The sequence below is a fragment of the Galleria mellonella genome, unplaced genomic scaffold (assembly GCF_026898425.1).
Source record: "Galleria mellonella isolate WM207_F2 unplaced genomic scaffold, CSIRO_AGI_GalMel_v1 utg44, whole genome shotgun sequence".
Taxonomy (NCBI): Eukaryota; Metazoa; Arthropoda; class Insecta; order Lepidoptera; family Pyralidae; genus Galleria; species Galleria mellonella.
Genome location: NW_026442100.1, coordinates 2,663,113 through 2,677,547, shown reverse-complemented (window position 1 = coordinate 2,677,547; position 14,435 = coordinate 2,663,113). Strand labels below are relative to the sequence as shown.

Here is a 14,435-nt window from a genome sequence, read left to right as displayed (position 1 = left end):
GGTCTTTTTCTTGTTCATTAATTTTTTAAATTTGAAAACAGAAAACATTTTATAAGATGTTTCAATTTTTATGGATAAGGGGCGTATTCTCTATGCATTTTATTTCTTTAATGATAAAAAAGATTTTAAAATATTAAAATTAAATAATGTTTTTAACTCTAACTAAGGCCTTTATAGGACAAAAATTTATTTCATTGTCGTACAAGTAAAATTATGCTTAGTACCTACCTAAAATATTCATAGACATATGAACATTATGATCCATCATTCATTTTAATATTGATAAGGTTGATAGATACTCAGTCAAAGAAATGTGATTTTTTTTGCATGCCTTTTTACTTAAGTATTACTCTACTCACATTCTTACAAATAAGAGTAAATACTCGTAGGCACTTACTAGTATGTAATAGGTACTTATTTCTTTAGATATAAATATTTCTAATATAAGATACAAAAATGCATTTATATCTAGGCATAGTAAATAAATATCGTATAATTAATACCTTAACAGGTATACTTCATTATAATACGTATTTTTTAAAGGTTTTTTATTCTATTCGAAATGAGTAACAATATTTTATCTCTGGAATAGTTCTAGTTCTAAGTATTACTGACATGTATTTCATATTTTACGTTAAAGCTCGTATTTTAGGATATAAATTGTAAGAATTAAAGAAAATGTTTCCTATTTGTATACTTAAACATTTAATTCTAGATCTTGTATAGTAAACGCATACATAATAAGTATAATGAATATAATATAATATTAAGTACTTAATTAAAAAAGGCCGTGACAACTTTATTTAGTCATTAAATTATAAATAATTACAAAGGCTGAGTCTTCGTATTGTGTACATAATGTAAATATATTTTTAAAGCATAATTAAATACTTACCTAATTGACATGTTTTTTATAAGTTTAAAATTTTTATATGATTTTACATTTTATTTTTAGTTTTATATTTTAATATTTACGTTCATACAAAACACGAATTTTAGTTAAGTACCTATTCAATTCACATGAGTAATTGTATTATTATTTTACTACTGTTATTATAACAGATACTCTGTATAGAGTCTACATTAATAAATATGTGAATAAAGATTAAAAAAAAAAACAAATGTGATAATCCTCTTTTATTTATCTAACAAGAATATTTTTCTCTGCAAATTAGAAAAAAAAAACACAAATCCCTGAAAACACGAATTAAAAAAAAAACTAGTGTTACTCGGGATGATATAGGCAAGTCTAATGGTGCCTCATACATCCAAATCTGATTAGCGTTTCAAACCTGCGATGGAAAAATTGAACCTTAAAAATTTTACACTTCTTTTTTGGGCAGTCGTGTAAAAAATGTATTGACTTCGTTTATTCAAAATCATAAAGTATTTACAATGACAAGTAAAGCCTAAAATATTCGGCGATGCCTTAGTGGTATATAATAAAAATTACTTCGGCAAGTTATTGAGATGCCTAGTTATAAAAAAACATAATTTTATCAAACATTTTTAATTTTTAATTTATGATGCCTATTATATTAGTCTATTCAAAATTCACTCGAGCATAATTTTTGAATATTTTTTTTAATATCTTATTCAATGTGATAAAGATGACCTACAAAATGTGACATTGCTTTTATTATTTAGCAAGGATTTTTCCTAATTCAAATATGCAAAGTCACGGATTACAGCCAAACATAGCTAATAAAATAAAATTCTGAAATTAGAAATCGTTGGACTAAACTATTAACACGAGTTTGCCTTGGTGCACGACACAAAAGGAGGTACATCACACGAGCATTTAGTACACGTCTCGTCGACCACGACCTCGTCTCCGACCGCCAAGGTCATGTTCCCGAATACGCACTCTGAGTTGACATTTCGCAGATTCAAACCGCGGATCACTTTTGTTGTTGGTGTTGCTGAAAAAGGAATTTTTGATCCGTTAATTTAAGTTTTTTTTTATACAACTTAGAATGGCAAACAAGCTGACGGCCCACCTGATGGAAAGTGGTAACCGTCGCCTATAGACATGAGCAGTACCATGGACATAACAGAGTATACTGTTTCGGCCATGATACCTCCCATGCGTTGCCATTCTTAAGGACTCAGGTGTTATTCCTCTGTACCCTGTAAATACACGCCATATCTCACCCTTCAAACTGAAACACAGCCATGCAAACACAACTACTTCACGGTAGAAACACGAATGGGACAGAGATACTGAAGCAATCGACTTTTGTACAAAGTCTCTTTCTGGTAAATTAGTATATGTAATTAATTTTAGAAGTGTATTGGTTCCACAGGAGTTATATATTAAACTAGTATAAACTATAAATTCTTTCTCTTCTTCTATTGTATTATTGTATTTTATATATATTTTTTATTGCACTTGTAAGCTATAAATGATGAGATCTCTTCCAGTCAACCCAATACAGTAAGAAAGCATGTCGTTATCGGGCAGCTGAAGTGCTACAACTATTTTAATTTTATAACATCCTGAAGATTAAGAAATTGTGGTGGTATTCTGATTTTGTTACGATAGTGAATCTAGTATTTTTTACATGAGGGTAAATTTATACAAAACAGTTCCTTTGTTGCTTCCATGTTTTTGCGGTCAAGTAGCTGTATGCTAGCATGGCTGTGTTTCGCTTTAAAGAGTGGTATGTGGCAGTGAATTTACGGGGTATGGAAACGTACAATCTTAGTTCTCAGGAAACATAACATATTAAAGCTAACATCAGCAGTTGCAGTACGTCTATTCTGGGATATTCACGGTACTCTTCATGTTTTTAGGCAACGGTTACCACTTTCTTTTCAAATAGTCTGTCAGCTTGTTTACTGTTCCAAATTGCATAAAAAAATTATTTCACTTACCGCACTGAAAAGCGATGGGGCAGCTCCGTCTATTCCCCACAAATACAGGAGCACATTTGTCTAAAATTTTCTCTTGATAATGTATCTCTATACCGCAGTTGATTTCTCTGCAGTACGAAGTGTTGTCTACGGAACCGTTCCAGTCACCGGTACATATACAGGTCTTCCTCGTGTTCTTTGGCTCAAACGTTTCACCGGCTCTATACGTTTTTCCGTCCACTTCACAAGTTTTCAGACTTGCAATTGCATCTTTACCTAAAATAAAACATAAAATTAATCAATAAAAAATAAAATAAATAATATAATAGAATAAATTATCGCTTGAAATGACATTGTTACATGTAAACATTTTATTTTCCTTTAATCCTATTGTAAAACAATTTGTTTTATGCAACTTAGAAGGACAAACAATCTGACGGCCCACCTGATGGAAAGTGGTAATCGTCGCCTATAGACATGAACAGTACCTTGGACATAACAAAGTATATTGTTTCGTCCATGATAACCCCCATGCGTTACCATTCCTGAGGACTCAAGTGTTCCTCTGTATCCTGTAAATTCACGCCATATCTGCACTACTGCTCACGGTAGAAACACGAATGGGACAGAAGTACTCGACGACAATCGACTTTTGTACAAAGTCTCCCTCTGGTTAAACGGTCACTGCCATATCCCTCCCTTCAAAGGGTGAATATGAAATGTAAATCTTTGTTTCTCTATATAACTGAGAATAGACTAAACGTAAAAATAGTAAGTATAGCCTATGTACAGTATATATAGATATGTACAGTATCATGGACCTCACCGAATATGTAAAGGTGCTTATGGTACCTACATTATTATAATGTCAGACTGGAAAAGTATATATTCACTGCTGATATGGGCCTCTTCCAATGCCTTTCAACACGTGTGGTCCTTCGCTTTTGACTCTGAGGGCCTCATATCATTGGTCCTTTTTATTAGTATCTCATGTTTATTCTTATTTTTTATAGCTGTTTGAGCTAATAAATGAATTTCTATTCTAGCCTAGTCAATTACAAAAACTGAGGGTATTTCCGTCTTTGATTTTGTGAGATAAAATTTGTATAAATATAAATATACGGCCAAAATATGATAGTACCGGGGGGAAAGGGATAGTTAATAATGCAGACTATCAGTTCTATTGCTAACAATTTACCCTGTCAGGTCAACCTCCACGTGGTTCCCTCTGGAAACCAACGTGCTGCATTCCAGATGTATTCATCACGATGTGCTAACTGACCTGATTTTTCATCCTCACCAATCATCCCTCACTGGTGCCCTGTCAGCGTATACCGTTAGCGCAGGCGCAGGGGTTATCATTCCATTATCGTCTATTAAAAAAAAATATGATAGTTCCGACGTGATTTGTTTAAATATATTAAGTACACACCTAAAGTAATATCCAATGTGCTTTTAATGGGGTGATTAAAATGAATAAAGTACAGACAGAAACAATGGATCGTATTCGATATAAGTAGTTCCGGTGTGCAGTTATTATTTACGATACATATATAGATTGGTAGTGACTTGCGTATTAAATATCCATGATGTAATACGATAGACTGTGCCGCAAGCTATGCTCAGTATAGATGCCGATGTAAAATATACACTGCAAGTAGTTAATACACACCTATGCTTAATGTTATCTTATGTTAAGTTAAGCATAGGATAAGTAACAATTACTTAGTTAAATATTTAAATTTTTTTTAATGGGTGATAATGGAATGGTAACCTTCGTATGCGCTATCGGTATACACTAGCGAGGTACCAGTGAGATAGATAATGATGAAGCAGGTCAGTTGGCCCATCGTAATAAATTCAATAATAAATCAAACACGATGGTTTCCAGAGGGAATCGCGTGGAGGTCGACCCGGTAGGGTATAATGCTAGCAAAGGGATTTCTTGTCTTTATTACTAACAAATCCTTCTCCCCTACAATATAATATATATAGTACTATACATATACATAGTAGCGTCCCTCTTTAAACATGTCCAAAGGTTGTCAGCCTGCCTGCCAAGCGTGGCAATTACTAGCAAAACTTCCTTTTTATGGGGAATGTTTAGCAGTGGACGATTAACGGCTGATTTGATGATATATATATATATATATATATATATATATATATATATATATATATATATATATATATATATATATATATATATATATGTATATATATATATATATATATATATATATATATATATATATATATATATATATGTATATATATATATATATATATATATGATTATATATATATATATATATATATATATATATATATATATATATATATATATATATATATGTGTGTATGTGAAATACATGTGTATAACATGTCTATATATGTGTGTTTATATATACATATAATAAAATATGTAATAACACAAATTGTACAAAAACATCATTCGTCAACTAATGTTGAAGTTTGAGTGGGTAGAGCTAATGCTCTGTTGTGATAATCTATCTGCTTTTGGCAGGTTCGTATTAGAAAATCGATATGTTCTTGTTATTTGGATGTTATGGATGGTTACCATATACATATATATATATCTACCACTATGTAAAGTTGTTGTTTTAATTATTTACTAAAAAACTAAAAGGTTGTTTTGGAAATATGATAATGGAATGGTAATTCCGGCTGCGCTATCCGTATACACTAGCGGGCCACCAATGTGGATGAAAGCAGGTCAGTTGGCTCATCATAAATTCATCTGCAATTAAACATGATGGTTTCCAGGGGGACCGCGAGAACGTCAAATTGACAGGGATAATTGTTTTTTTTTGTTGGTTGAAAATGGATTGGTAACCCCGCCCGCGCTAACGGGATACGCTGGCAGAGCACTAGTGAAGGGTGACGGATGAGAATGAAAACAGGGCAGTTAGCCTATCTTGATGAATTCATCATGAAGAAGTAATCATGATAGTTTCCAGGGGGAACCGCGTGGAGGTCGACCTGGTTAGGTATATTGCTAGCAATGGGATTTTTAGTCTCCATTACTAACAATCCCTTTCCCCCCAAGGGATAATTGTTAGTAATGGGTTCACTAGTCCCCATTGCTAACACTACACTGCCCCGACCACTTACCATAAGGAAGACCTATATCTGCCTTAATTATTATAAATAAATTAAAAAATAAACCTCACCACAAACATTTCCCGTGCTGCAACACGATTCCAAATCGTAGGTGTCAATGCACTGTAGTTTGAGATCGCTGTCGAAAGTCTCCACACAGTCGACGGCTGCACATTCGAACCGCGGCTCTCCGGAGACGGTGCAGCTGCACGCTTGCGAGCACGGATTGTTGATCAAATTCTGCGGTATGGACGATCTGTCGCCGTATGCAACACCCCTTGAAAATATAGACGTATGAAATATAGTCATACATACAGGTGAAAACGATTTCGTTAGGATCTTTGAGAGGAAGTATTTTACTAGTGAATCTGAACATTTTAAAGATGTATTCATTTATGAAACTTGGTGTATTAAAGTTAGTGTAAATGGTGGTGATAATATCGTATGGTGTTATCGACCAGTCGACCGTAGACAACTAACGGTGCAATGTGATGTGCAAAAAAAAATGAAATTAAAACAATAAATTTAAAAATATCATACATTCTTTTCTCGTGGGTGTCATAAAAGCCGACTAAATGAGGGCGAGAGATGGGCAGCAGCGTCCCTCTTAAAACATCTCCAAAGCCTAACTGCGGTTGCTAATTCGCCTGCCGAACGTGGCAACTACTGGCAAAATCCCCAAAGAGGAGGCTTGTGTTCAATAGTGGACAGTTAAAACTGATATGATGATGATGATGAAATTTCCTTTGAAAACCCATGTGACAATTTTAAATTCCCCATCCAGTGATTAAAATGACATTTAAATATATTAACATTACCAATTTTATGTAAACATTTGTAAAAATAATGATGTTTGAAACTCAATGACATTTAAACAACGGCACAATTTTAAATGAGACCTGTACTCATACCTCGATAGACCATGTCCTACATTACCACGTAGGACAAGGTATTTTATAATGTACCTAGTTCATGCGGGTGAAGCAAATTATAACTTGTAATTATATACCTAATTAGTTGTGTTCCGACATTTAGCTAACATGAGTTAAGTAAAATGTAACCTTACCTCTTAAATTATATAGATAGAGCATCGAACCTCAAAAACGTGTCAACTTTTGTCAGCTAATTGTCAAATTAGCTGACTTGTTTTTCTTAGCAGTGTTCTATATGTATACGTATATACGTATATGTATATGCGTATATGTATATACGCATAAAATGTAACTTGATGTATTATTTAATACATACAATAAGTGTTTACGAATTAAAAAGATGCAGAAATTATAAGACAAAATAAATATAGAATTTATAAAGGAATCACTCATAACTATTTATCACGCAAAATTGCATGAAAAAGATGACCCATTTTTCTCGAAGCATTTTTATGGAGACACTCTGTCTTTATAATCTAAGCCTTACCTATACGTTAAATCCAGTTTACAGTTTTGTTCAAATCCAGTCCGATTTTTTTTTATACAACTTAGAATGGCAAACAAGCTGACGGAAAGTGGTAATCGTCGCCTATAGACATGAGCATAACAGAGTATACTGTTTCGCCCATGATACCCCCCATGCGTTGCCATTCCTGAGGACTCAGATGTTATTCCTCTGTATCCAGTAAATTCACGCCATACCCTTCAAACCGAAACACAACCATGCAAACACAACTGCTTCACGGTTGAAATAGCGATAACATTTACTTTTACGCATTTTACATTTATAATTTTAATAGGAGAAACAACAATACTACATTAAACAACTAAACAGATGAAAGACATAATAATTCTAATGTCCTTATTGAATTATTTAAATTAACAACAATCAATGCCAAGGCTGTAGTCACCGTTCAACGGAACTCGCAGTTATACTGTCCGCTTTTTGCTGTCAATTTGCTTTGCGAATTGTGTTGTAAAAACCCACAAATAAAACACGAGGTCGACGACGCTGCTGTCTACAAGGAAAAGAATATGTTTCGTCTACAAAGTAAATTAATTAACCTTCCAAAAGAGGGGGGAGAAGGGATTGTTAGTAATGGAGACTCAGAATCCCATTGCTTGCAATATACCCAACCAGGTCGACCTCTTTGCGGTTCCCCCTGGAAACTATCATGGTTAATTCCTTGTGAATTCGTCATGATGAGCTAACTGGCCTGTTTTCATTCTCATCTATCACCCTTCACTGGTGCTCCGCCAGCGTATCCCGTTAGCGCAGGCGGGGCTACCAATTCATTTTCATCCACCAAAAAAAAACCGTAATACCACTAAGTGGATTTTACTTTTTAACCAGGTTAAAAATTAAAGTTACATGTTATTTATATATGTATTATTTGGGAAATGTGTTAGGGAAATGACACATATTTATTTATTTAAAAAAAATATGAATTAAATAAGCCTACCTATAAGAAGCTATTACTTAATTTTTGTATTGAGACCTGATAAATGCTAATATAAATATTATATAATACCAAGAAACATTCTAAAGTGGCTTGGAGATAACATCTAATCAGATCAGCCTACAGATTTGATCGATCAGTTATTAGTAGATACTTTTTGCTCAGAATTTTTGTTACAGTGCTCTTTGGCATATAATAAAAAATGATATTATTATTACGATACCTAGCATAAGCTAGTAAAATATAACGACGTATGACTTTAATATATATATATATATATATATATATATATATATATATATATATATATATATATATATATATATATATATATATATATATATATATATATATATATATAAAAGATGCTATATTATATGTATATGTGTATTTATATAAATAAATATAGTGTAATTATGTATAAATTTAAGTTTGTCTAGTTCCTTTGTTTGAAAATTTTCACAATATTGTACACCAACCTACCCGCTGACATTGATGCTCCTTTCCACTTTGGGTTTGCTGGAAGAGAACTCTTTTGGAGTTAACTTCGCCTTTGTATATTTGATTACCTCTGACATATTTTTATAAATAAATAAATAAAATCCTATTACATGATAGTGGTAATAGATCTCTAAAAGCGCCAAGATCTTTTAATAGATAGAATTAAATATAACTCTGACTAGAACTGAAAACTTCATATTATTTATTCATTAGTACATGTATGTTCAAGACGGACTTAATGCTAAAAGTATTATCTTTCAGTCAACCTTAGGGAAGTGTCAGAATACACAAATTCGGTACTAGCAATAATTGATACACATATATATTAAAATTTACATATATAAACGAATAAATAGATTATAACAAATATATTATAAACGAATATGAGTATAATAGATAGTACTTACTGCTCGGCTAAAATATTAAAGGGAGCATAAACTTTTTTTAAAGACAGTTTAGTCGGAAGACTCTTTATGGTGTCAGGGAGCGCGTTCCAGAGCCGTGAAGAATGTAAGATAAAAGAATTTGATACGAAATCAGCACGGTGAGTTGGAGAGTATCACAGGAACGTAGGTTACGATCGTGATTTTGAAAAAGGTACTGAAATTTGTTGCTTAAATATCTATTTACTTTTCAATATAAACATATACCTAAATGTAAAACCAAACATGACTATATAAAAATAATTACCTGTAGTAACACATTGTAGGATCGGGATGCAGATCGGGGCATTGGAAAGCTTCTGGGCATATGGTGGAGTTGTCGGCCTTGGGCATCGGCGTACAGCCCAATTCGAGGTAGAAGCCGGCCAGATCACACTCCCCAGAGATGTCCGGGTGTACTGCTCCTATTACTGAAACATTGCATATAGTTACATATATAGTAGGTATTATTAGGTATTTTTTCCCTTCTTTCCTTTCCTTTACCGTGGATGATGATTACGTGATTTTAAAAGGCAACTAAGGGAATTTAATAATCGAGGCATGGGCAGCAGCGTTCCTTTTAAAACATCACCAAAGCTTAACTGCGGTTGCTAATCCGTCTGCCAAGTGTGGCAAATATTGGCAATACCCTTCAATTGGAAGGTCTTTGTTCAGCAGTGAACGGTTAACGGATGATATGATGATGATGATTAGGTAATTTTTTTATCTATCTGGAATACCAACTAAGATTATGAGACGGCCTGTTTATAGTAAACGAATTATTTTAAAATAACTGTTAATAGAACATGAACAGCATCAGAGACATTGTATGGCGGTGCTTCGGTTTGAAGGGTGGGATATGGCGTGAATTTACTAGGTACAGAGAAATAACACCTGAGTCTTCAGGAATGGCAACGCACGGGAGGTATCATGGGCGAAACAGAATACTCTGTTATGTACATGATACTGCTCATGTCTATAGGTGACGGTTACCACTTTCCATCAGGTGGGCCGTTAGCTTGTTTTCCATTCAAAGTTGTATAAAAAAAAAAGAAAGATAACTTTCTTTTTCTTCTTCTTGACACCCATGGAACCTAAATGCAATATTTTTTATTTTAATGATAAAACAGAAATCATAACGTCGCTTACGCTAGCGGTATACTGGCGTGACATCAATGAGAAATGGAAGGATGGAAAACAAGTCAGTTGGTACATCATGATAAAATCGTTAAGAACTAATCATAATGATCTCCAGGAAAGACCACGTGGAGGTCGATTTGACAGTGTATATCGTTAGCAACAGGGCCGCACGTTAACGTTCTTACAACTCCCCATTTCTCCAATATATTTCAAATTGTCTGATAATAAGTGACTCCAGTAACATAAGAATGTTGACAACATTCGAAACATCATTCGCGCAAAGAAACATCGAAAAAAATTCAGAGTTTTCCATGCATGCTTTTTTGATTATTGGATGCGGTGCCTTGTTTATATGGGATATGTATAATGTTATTGTATTTAAATTGATGTATCTTTAATAAAAAGATTAATAATACTATAATATGATGTTTATCCCGTTATCAACAAAGAAAGAAAGTCTGATTTGGACGTGAAATGCGATGCGATGCTCTTAAGGCTAGACCACCAACGGCCATTTTCTATAATTACGTCAATGGTGTCTTTACGTGTTGCTTAATAGTATATAGCTCATAGCTTAGGGAGACTTTGTACAAAAGTTTGAAGGGTGGGATATGGCGTGAATTTAATGGGTACAGAGGAATAACACCTGGTTCCTCAGAAATGACAACGCATGGGGGGTATTATGGGCGAAACAGTATACTCTGTTATGTCCATGGTACTGCTCATGTCTATAGGCGACGGTTACCACTTTACATCAGGTGGGCCGTCAGCTTGTTTGCCATTCTAAGTTGTATAAAAAAAAATCATTGACTCTGTAGTCGTCTAAAGGCACATAATAGAGCAAATCACCATAGTCCTCATTAATTTTCAAGCAGTCGCTGTAGTCAAAATGGACTGGAAAAGTCCTTTACACCCACTTACAACTTTCTTGTATATATCTCGTTATCATGTCATTGAACAAAGTGCCACGTTCATTTAGATTAGACCTCATTAAGTACAAGCTCTACTTAATTGTTACCTTAGCGCCCATTAATGTTTGAGTCATCGATATTGACAGAGTAGAATAGAAATCGTGACGTGATTACTACATTATAAACATTATATGTATTCATATCGTCATAGTCGTAGAATACTGACGAATCTGACAAATATTACATATAAAGATCCGTCAGTATTCTACGACTATGATGATATATACATAGTCCGCTTAAAGAAGTATATTTCGATACATTTAGATTTTAATTAAACTAATTCATTTTGCTTTATTTTTAACAATTTCCAATTATTGAAAGTTTTAGAGGGAAGAAAATGGTTTCATGCTTTTTTTAAAGGATGATAATAGAATACCCCGGGGGGAAAGGGATTGTTAGCAATGGGCTCAAATAGCCCCATTATTAGCAATATACCCTGACAGGTCGACCTTTACGCGTGGTTCCCCTGGAAACCATCGTGGCTAATTCTAGTAGAATTCGACAGGATGGGCTAACTGACCTGCTTTCATCCTCATTAGTCATCTATCACTGATGCCCCTCCATTGTATACCGATAGCGCATACGGGGTTACCATACCATTATCACCCATAAAAAAAAATAGAATACCCCGCCATCGCAATCGGTATACGCTGGCGAGCACCAGTAAGAGACGATAGATGAAGTCGAAGTAAGATCAGTTACCCCATCATAATGAATTCCACAATTAATCAGATCAGTGTTTTTTAATGGGTGACAAGTGAGGATGAAGGCAGGTCAGTTGGTCCATAGTAACCAATTGAACAAGAAATAACCACTATAGTTTCCAGGGGGAACCGCGTGAACGTCGACCTGATACTTAGGGCTACATAAGGCTGTTAAATCTCATTACTAACATTCCCTTTTCCCCTAATTAGATCAGTTAGCCTCTCATGACGAAATCCGTAATTAATCATCATGGTTAATTGTGGAATGGAATGATAGTGGAACCGCGTAGATATCGACCTGATATTTTTTTTTTTAATGGGTGATAAAAAAATGGTAACCCCACCCATGCTAATGGTATACACTGGCGAAGCACCAGTGAAGGATGATAGGTGAGGATGAAGCAGGTCAGTTAGCCCATCGTGACGAATTCAATAAGAATTATTCACGATGGTTTCCAGGGGGAACCACGTGGAGGTCGACCTAATCGGGCATATTGCTAGCAATGGGGCTGTCAAACTCAATTGCTAACAAAAATCTCTTTACCCCCCATAAACTTTCATATTACCCATATAAAACTATTCTATTTAAAATACAATGTACAATGTAACTAGCCGAGTGATTAATAGCTGTCTACAACTCTATGTATGGTATCTTACGAAAGTCACATTGGTCTAAGCCCTTTATTATGTTACCTTGGATAGATTTCGAGGTTGCATTGTACTGTACAATACTTGTATTATAATCATAAGAAAATTGTATTGTATTGTTAAAACTTTATTGTACATAATTCACATTGAACACTGATAAATGATTTAATATACAATGGCGGACTTATCCCATAAAGGGATCTCTTACAGTCAACCTTTGAGAAGCTGAAAGAAAACTGTAGAATGTACAAGGGTTATAACCGTACAATTAAAGATAAACTAAATAATACCCAGTAAAAAATTTAATATATAATACAATAAAAACAGCTTTATATACCTACATATGTAAATAATGAAAGTACATCATAATCAATTCTAAGCTTTAATAACAGATTAATTTAAAACAATATTTTGAGTGAAAATTTAATATACAAACATCGGAATGACAAATTGGAGATTCTAAATTGAATTTGAAAACTATATTTAAAATTATAATTTAAATTATAAAAAAAAAAATACAGTTTTTACAATTTAATTCAAGTGATTAGAATTTTTTTTTTATTTTAAATCAATAACCGTTTAAAGTAGCTTTAAGTTACTCAGCAAACTATGTTCGAAATTTGTTTGACCGTATTCGAAATGAAGAAATTTGTATAAGAACCGAAGTGACCGAAGGATAAATAGGCTAAAGTAGCAATCGGCCGGCCATATAGCTCGAAAAACTGTTGGCCCTCCCTCCCACTAAATACTAACTTTCAGAAAACTAGAAAACAAATGTGGTTTAGTTTATGATAAACGCTTCATCACCTTAATAACCCACTATCTTCTCACTTCTGGGCAGTGGTGATTTTAAAAAGTTTTTTCTCCTTTTATGATAACTAGAATTCAGCACAATAGCTATATGACAAATATGTCAATGTCAGGTCGAGCTCCACACGGTTCTCTATTATGGTTACTTCCTCGTGAATTCGTTACTGTGAGTAACACCTGATGTAAAGTGGTAACCTACAGACATGAACACTACCATGGACATAACAGAGTATACTGTTTCGCCCATGATGCCCTCCATGCGTTGCCATTCCTGACGACTGAGGTGTTATGCCTCTGTACCCTGTAAATTGACTGCTATATTCAATTTACAGGGTTCAAACTGAAACAGCCATGCAAATACAATAGATTCACGGTAGAAACACGAACGGGACAGAGGTACCCAAGCAAACGACTTTTGTAAAGACGACAAAAGACTTTGTCTACATTAACGTACGAAATAGTAATAATTTTAGTGTTGTTATTAGTAAATATGTATATATTTCTTTTATAATTAAAATGTATGAAAAAATGTAACACTTACTCAGCATGAAGAAACCGAATACAGCCTTCATGGTTGACCACTCCTATAAAACTATTTAATTATTAAAAAAAAAAAGCTATTATAATTCTCCAGTCACTAACTAAACCGATAGAATATTCATTAAACAAACAATTTATTTGAATTATTTGAGATACGTCTTACTCTCGTTAGTGTTTGCGCGAAAATGAGCCGTGAACTGGGAATTATGTAGGCGATGCGCGTACGCACCTTTGTAATATGATCCATTAAAATACAGGTCGATTAGTTTGTTTGCTTTTATAATTTATTATGCGAACCTTGCTTGATATATTTTTTTTTATGATACTT

General features: G+C 33.7%; 1 protein-coding gene across 1 annotated transcript; it reads right to left on the bottom strand.

The window, feature by feature from the left end:
- Nucleotides 1–1,122: 1,122 nt before the first annotated feature.
- Nucleotides 1,123–14,308, bottom strand: LOC113509319 (uncharacterized). The gene is made up of 5 exons (XM_031906998.2): nucleotides 14,109–14,308; nucleotides 9,563–9,725; nucleotides 6,051–6,256; nucleotides 2,878–3,132; nucleotides 1,123–1,922 (listed from the first exon to the last, which is right to left on the bottom strand). Exons 1-5 carry the CDS (start codon nucleotides 14,137–14,139, stop codon nucleotides 1,747–1,749), a joined length of 831 nt encoding a protein of 276 aa, XP_031762858.1. The 5' UTR covers nucleotides 14,140–14,308; the 3' UTR covers nucleotides 1,123–1,746.
- Between the last annotated feature and the right edge of the window lie 127 nt (nucleotides 14,309–14,435).

What these genes read in the sequence shown, in the direction of transcription:
- LOC113509319 (XM_031906998.2), bottom strand. Translation starts at nt 14,139, where the DNA reads ATGAAGGCTGTATTCGGTTTCTTCATGCTGA. An exon ending in CAGCACGGGAAATGTTTGTG is followed by an intron (nt 3,133 to 6,050) that starts GTGAGGTTTATT and finishes GTTTTATTTTAG; the next exon opens with GTAAAGATGCAATTGCAAGT. An exon ending in CCCCATCGCTTTTCAGTGCG is followed by an intron (nt 1,923 to 2,877) that starts GTAAGTGAAATA and finishes TTCCTTTTTCAG; the next exon opens with CAACACCAACAACAAAAGTG.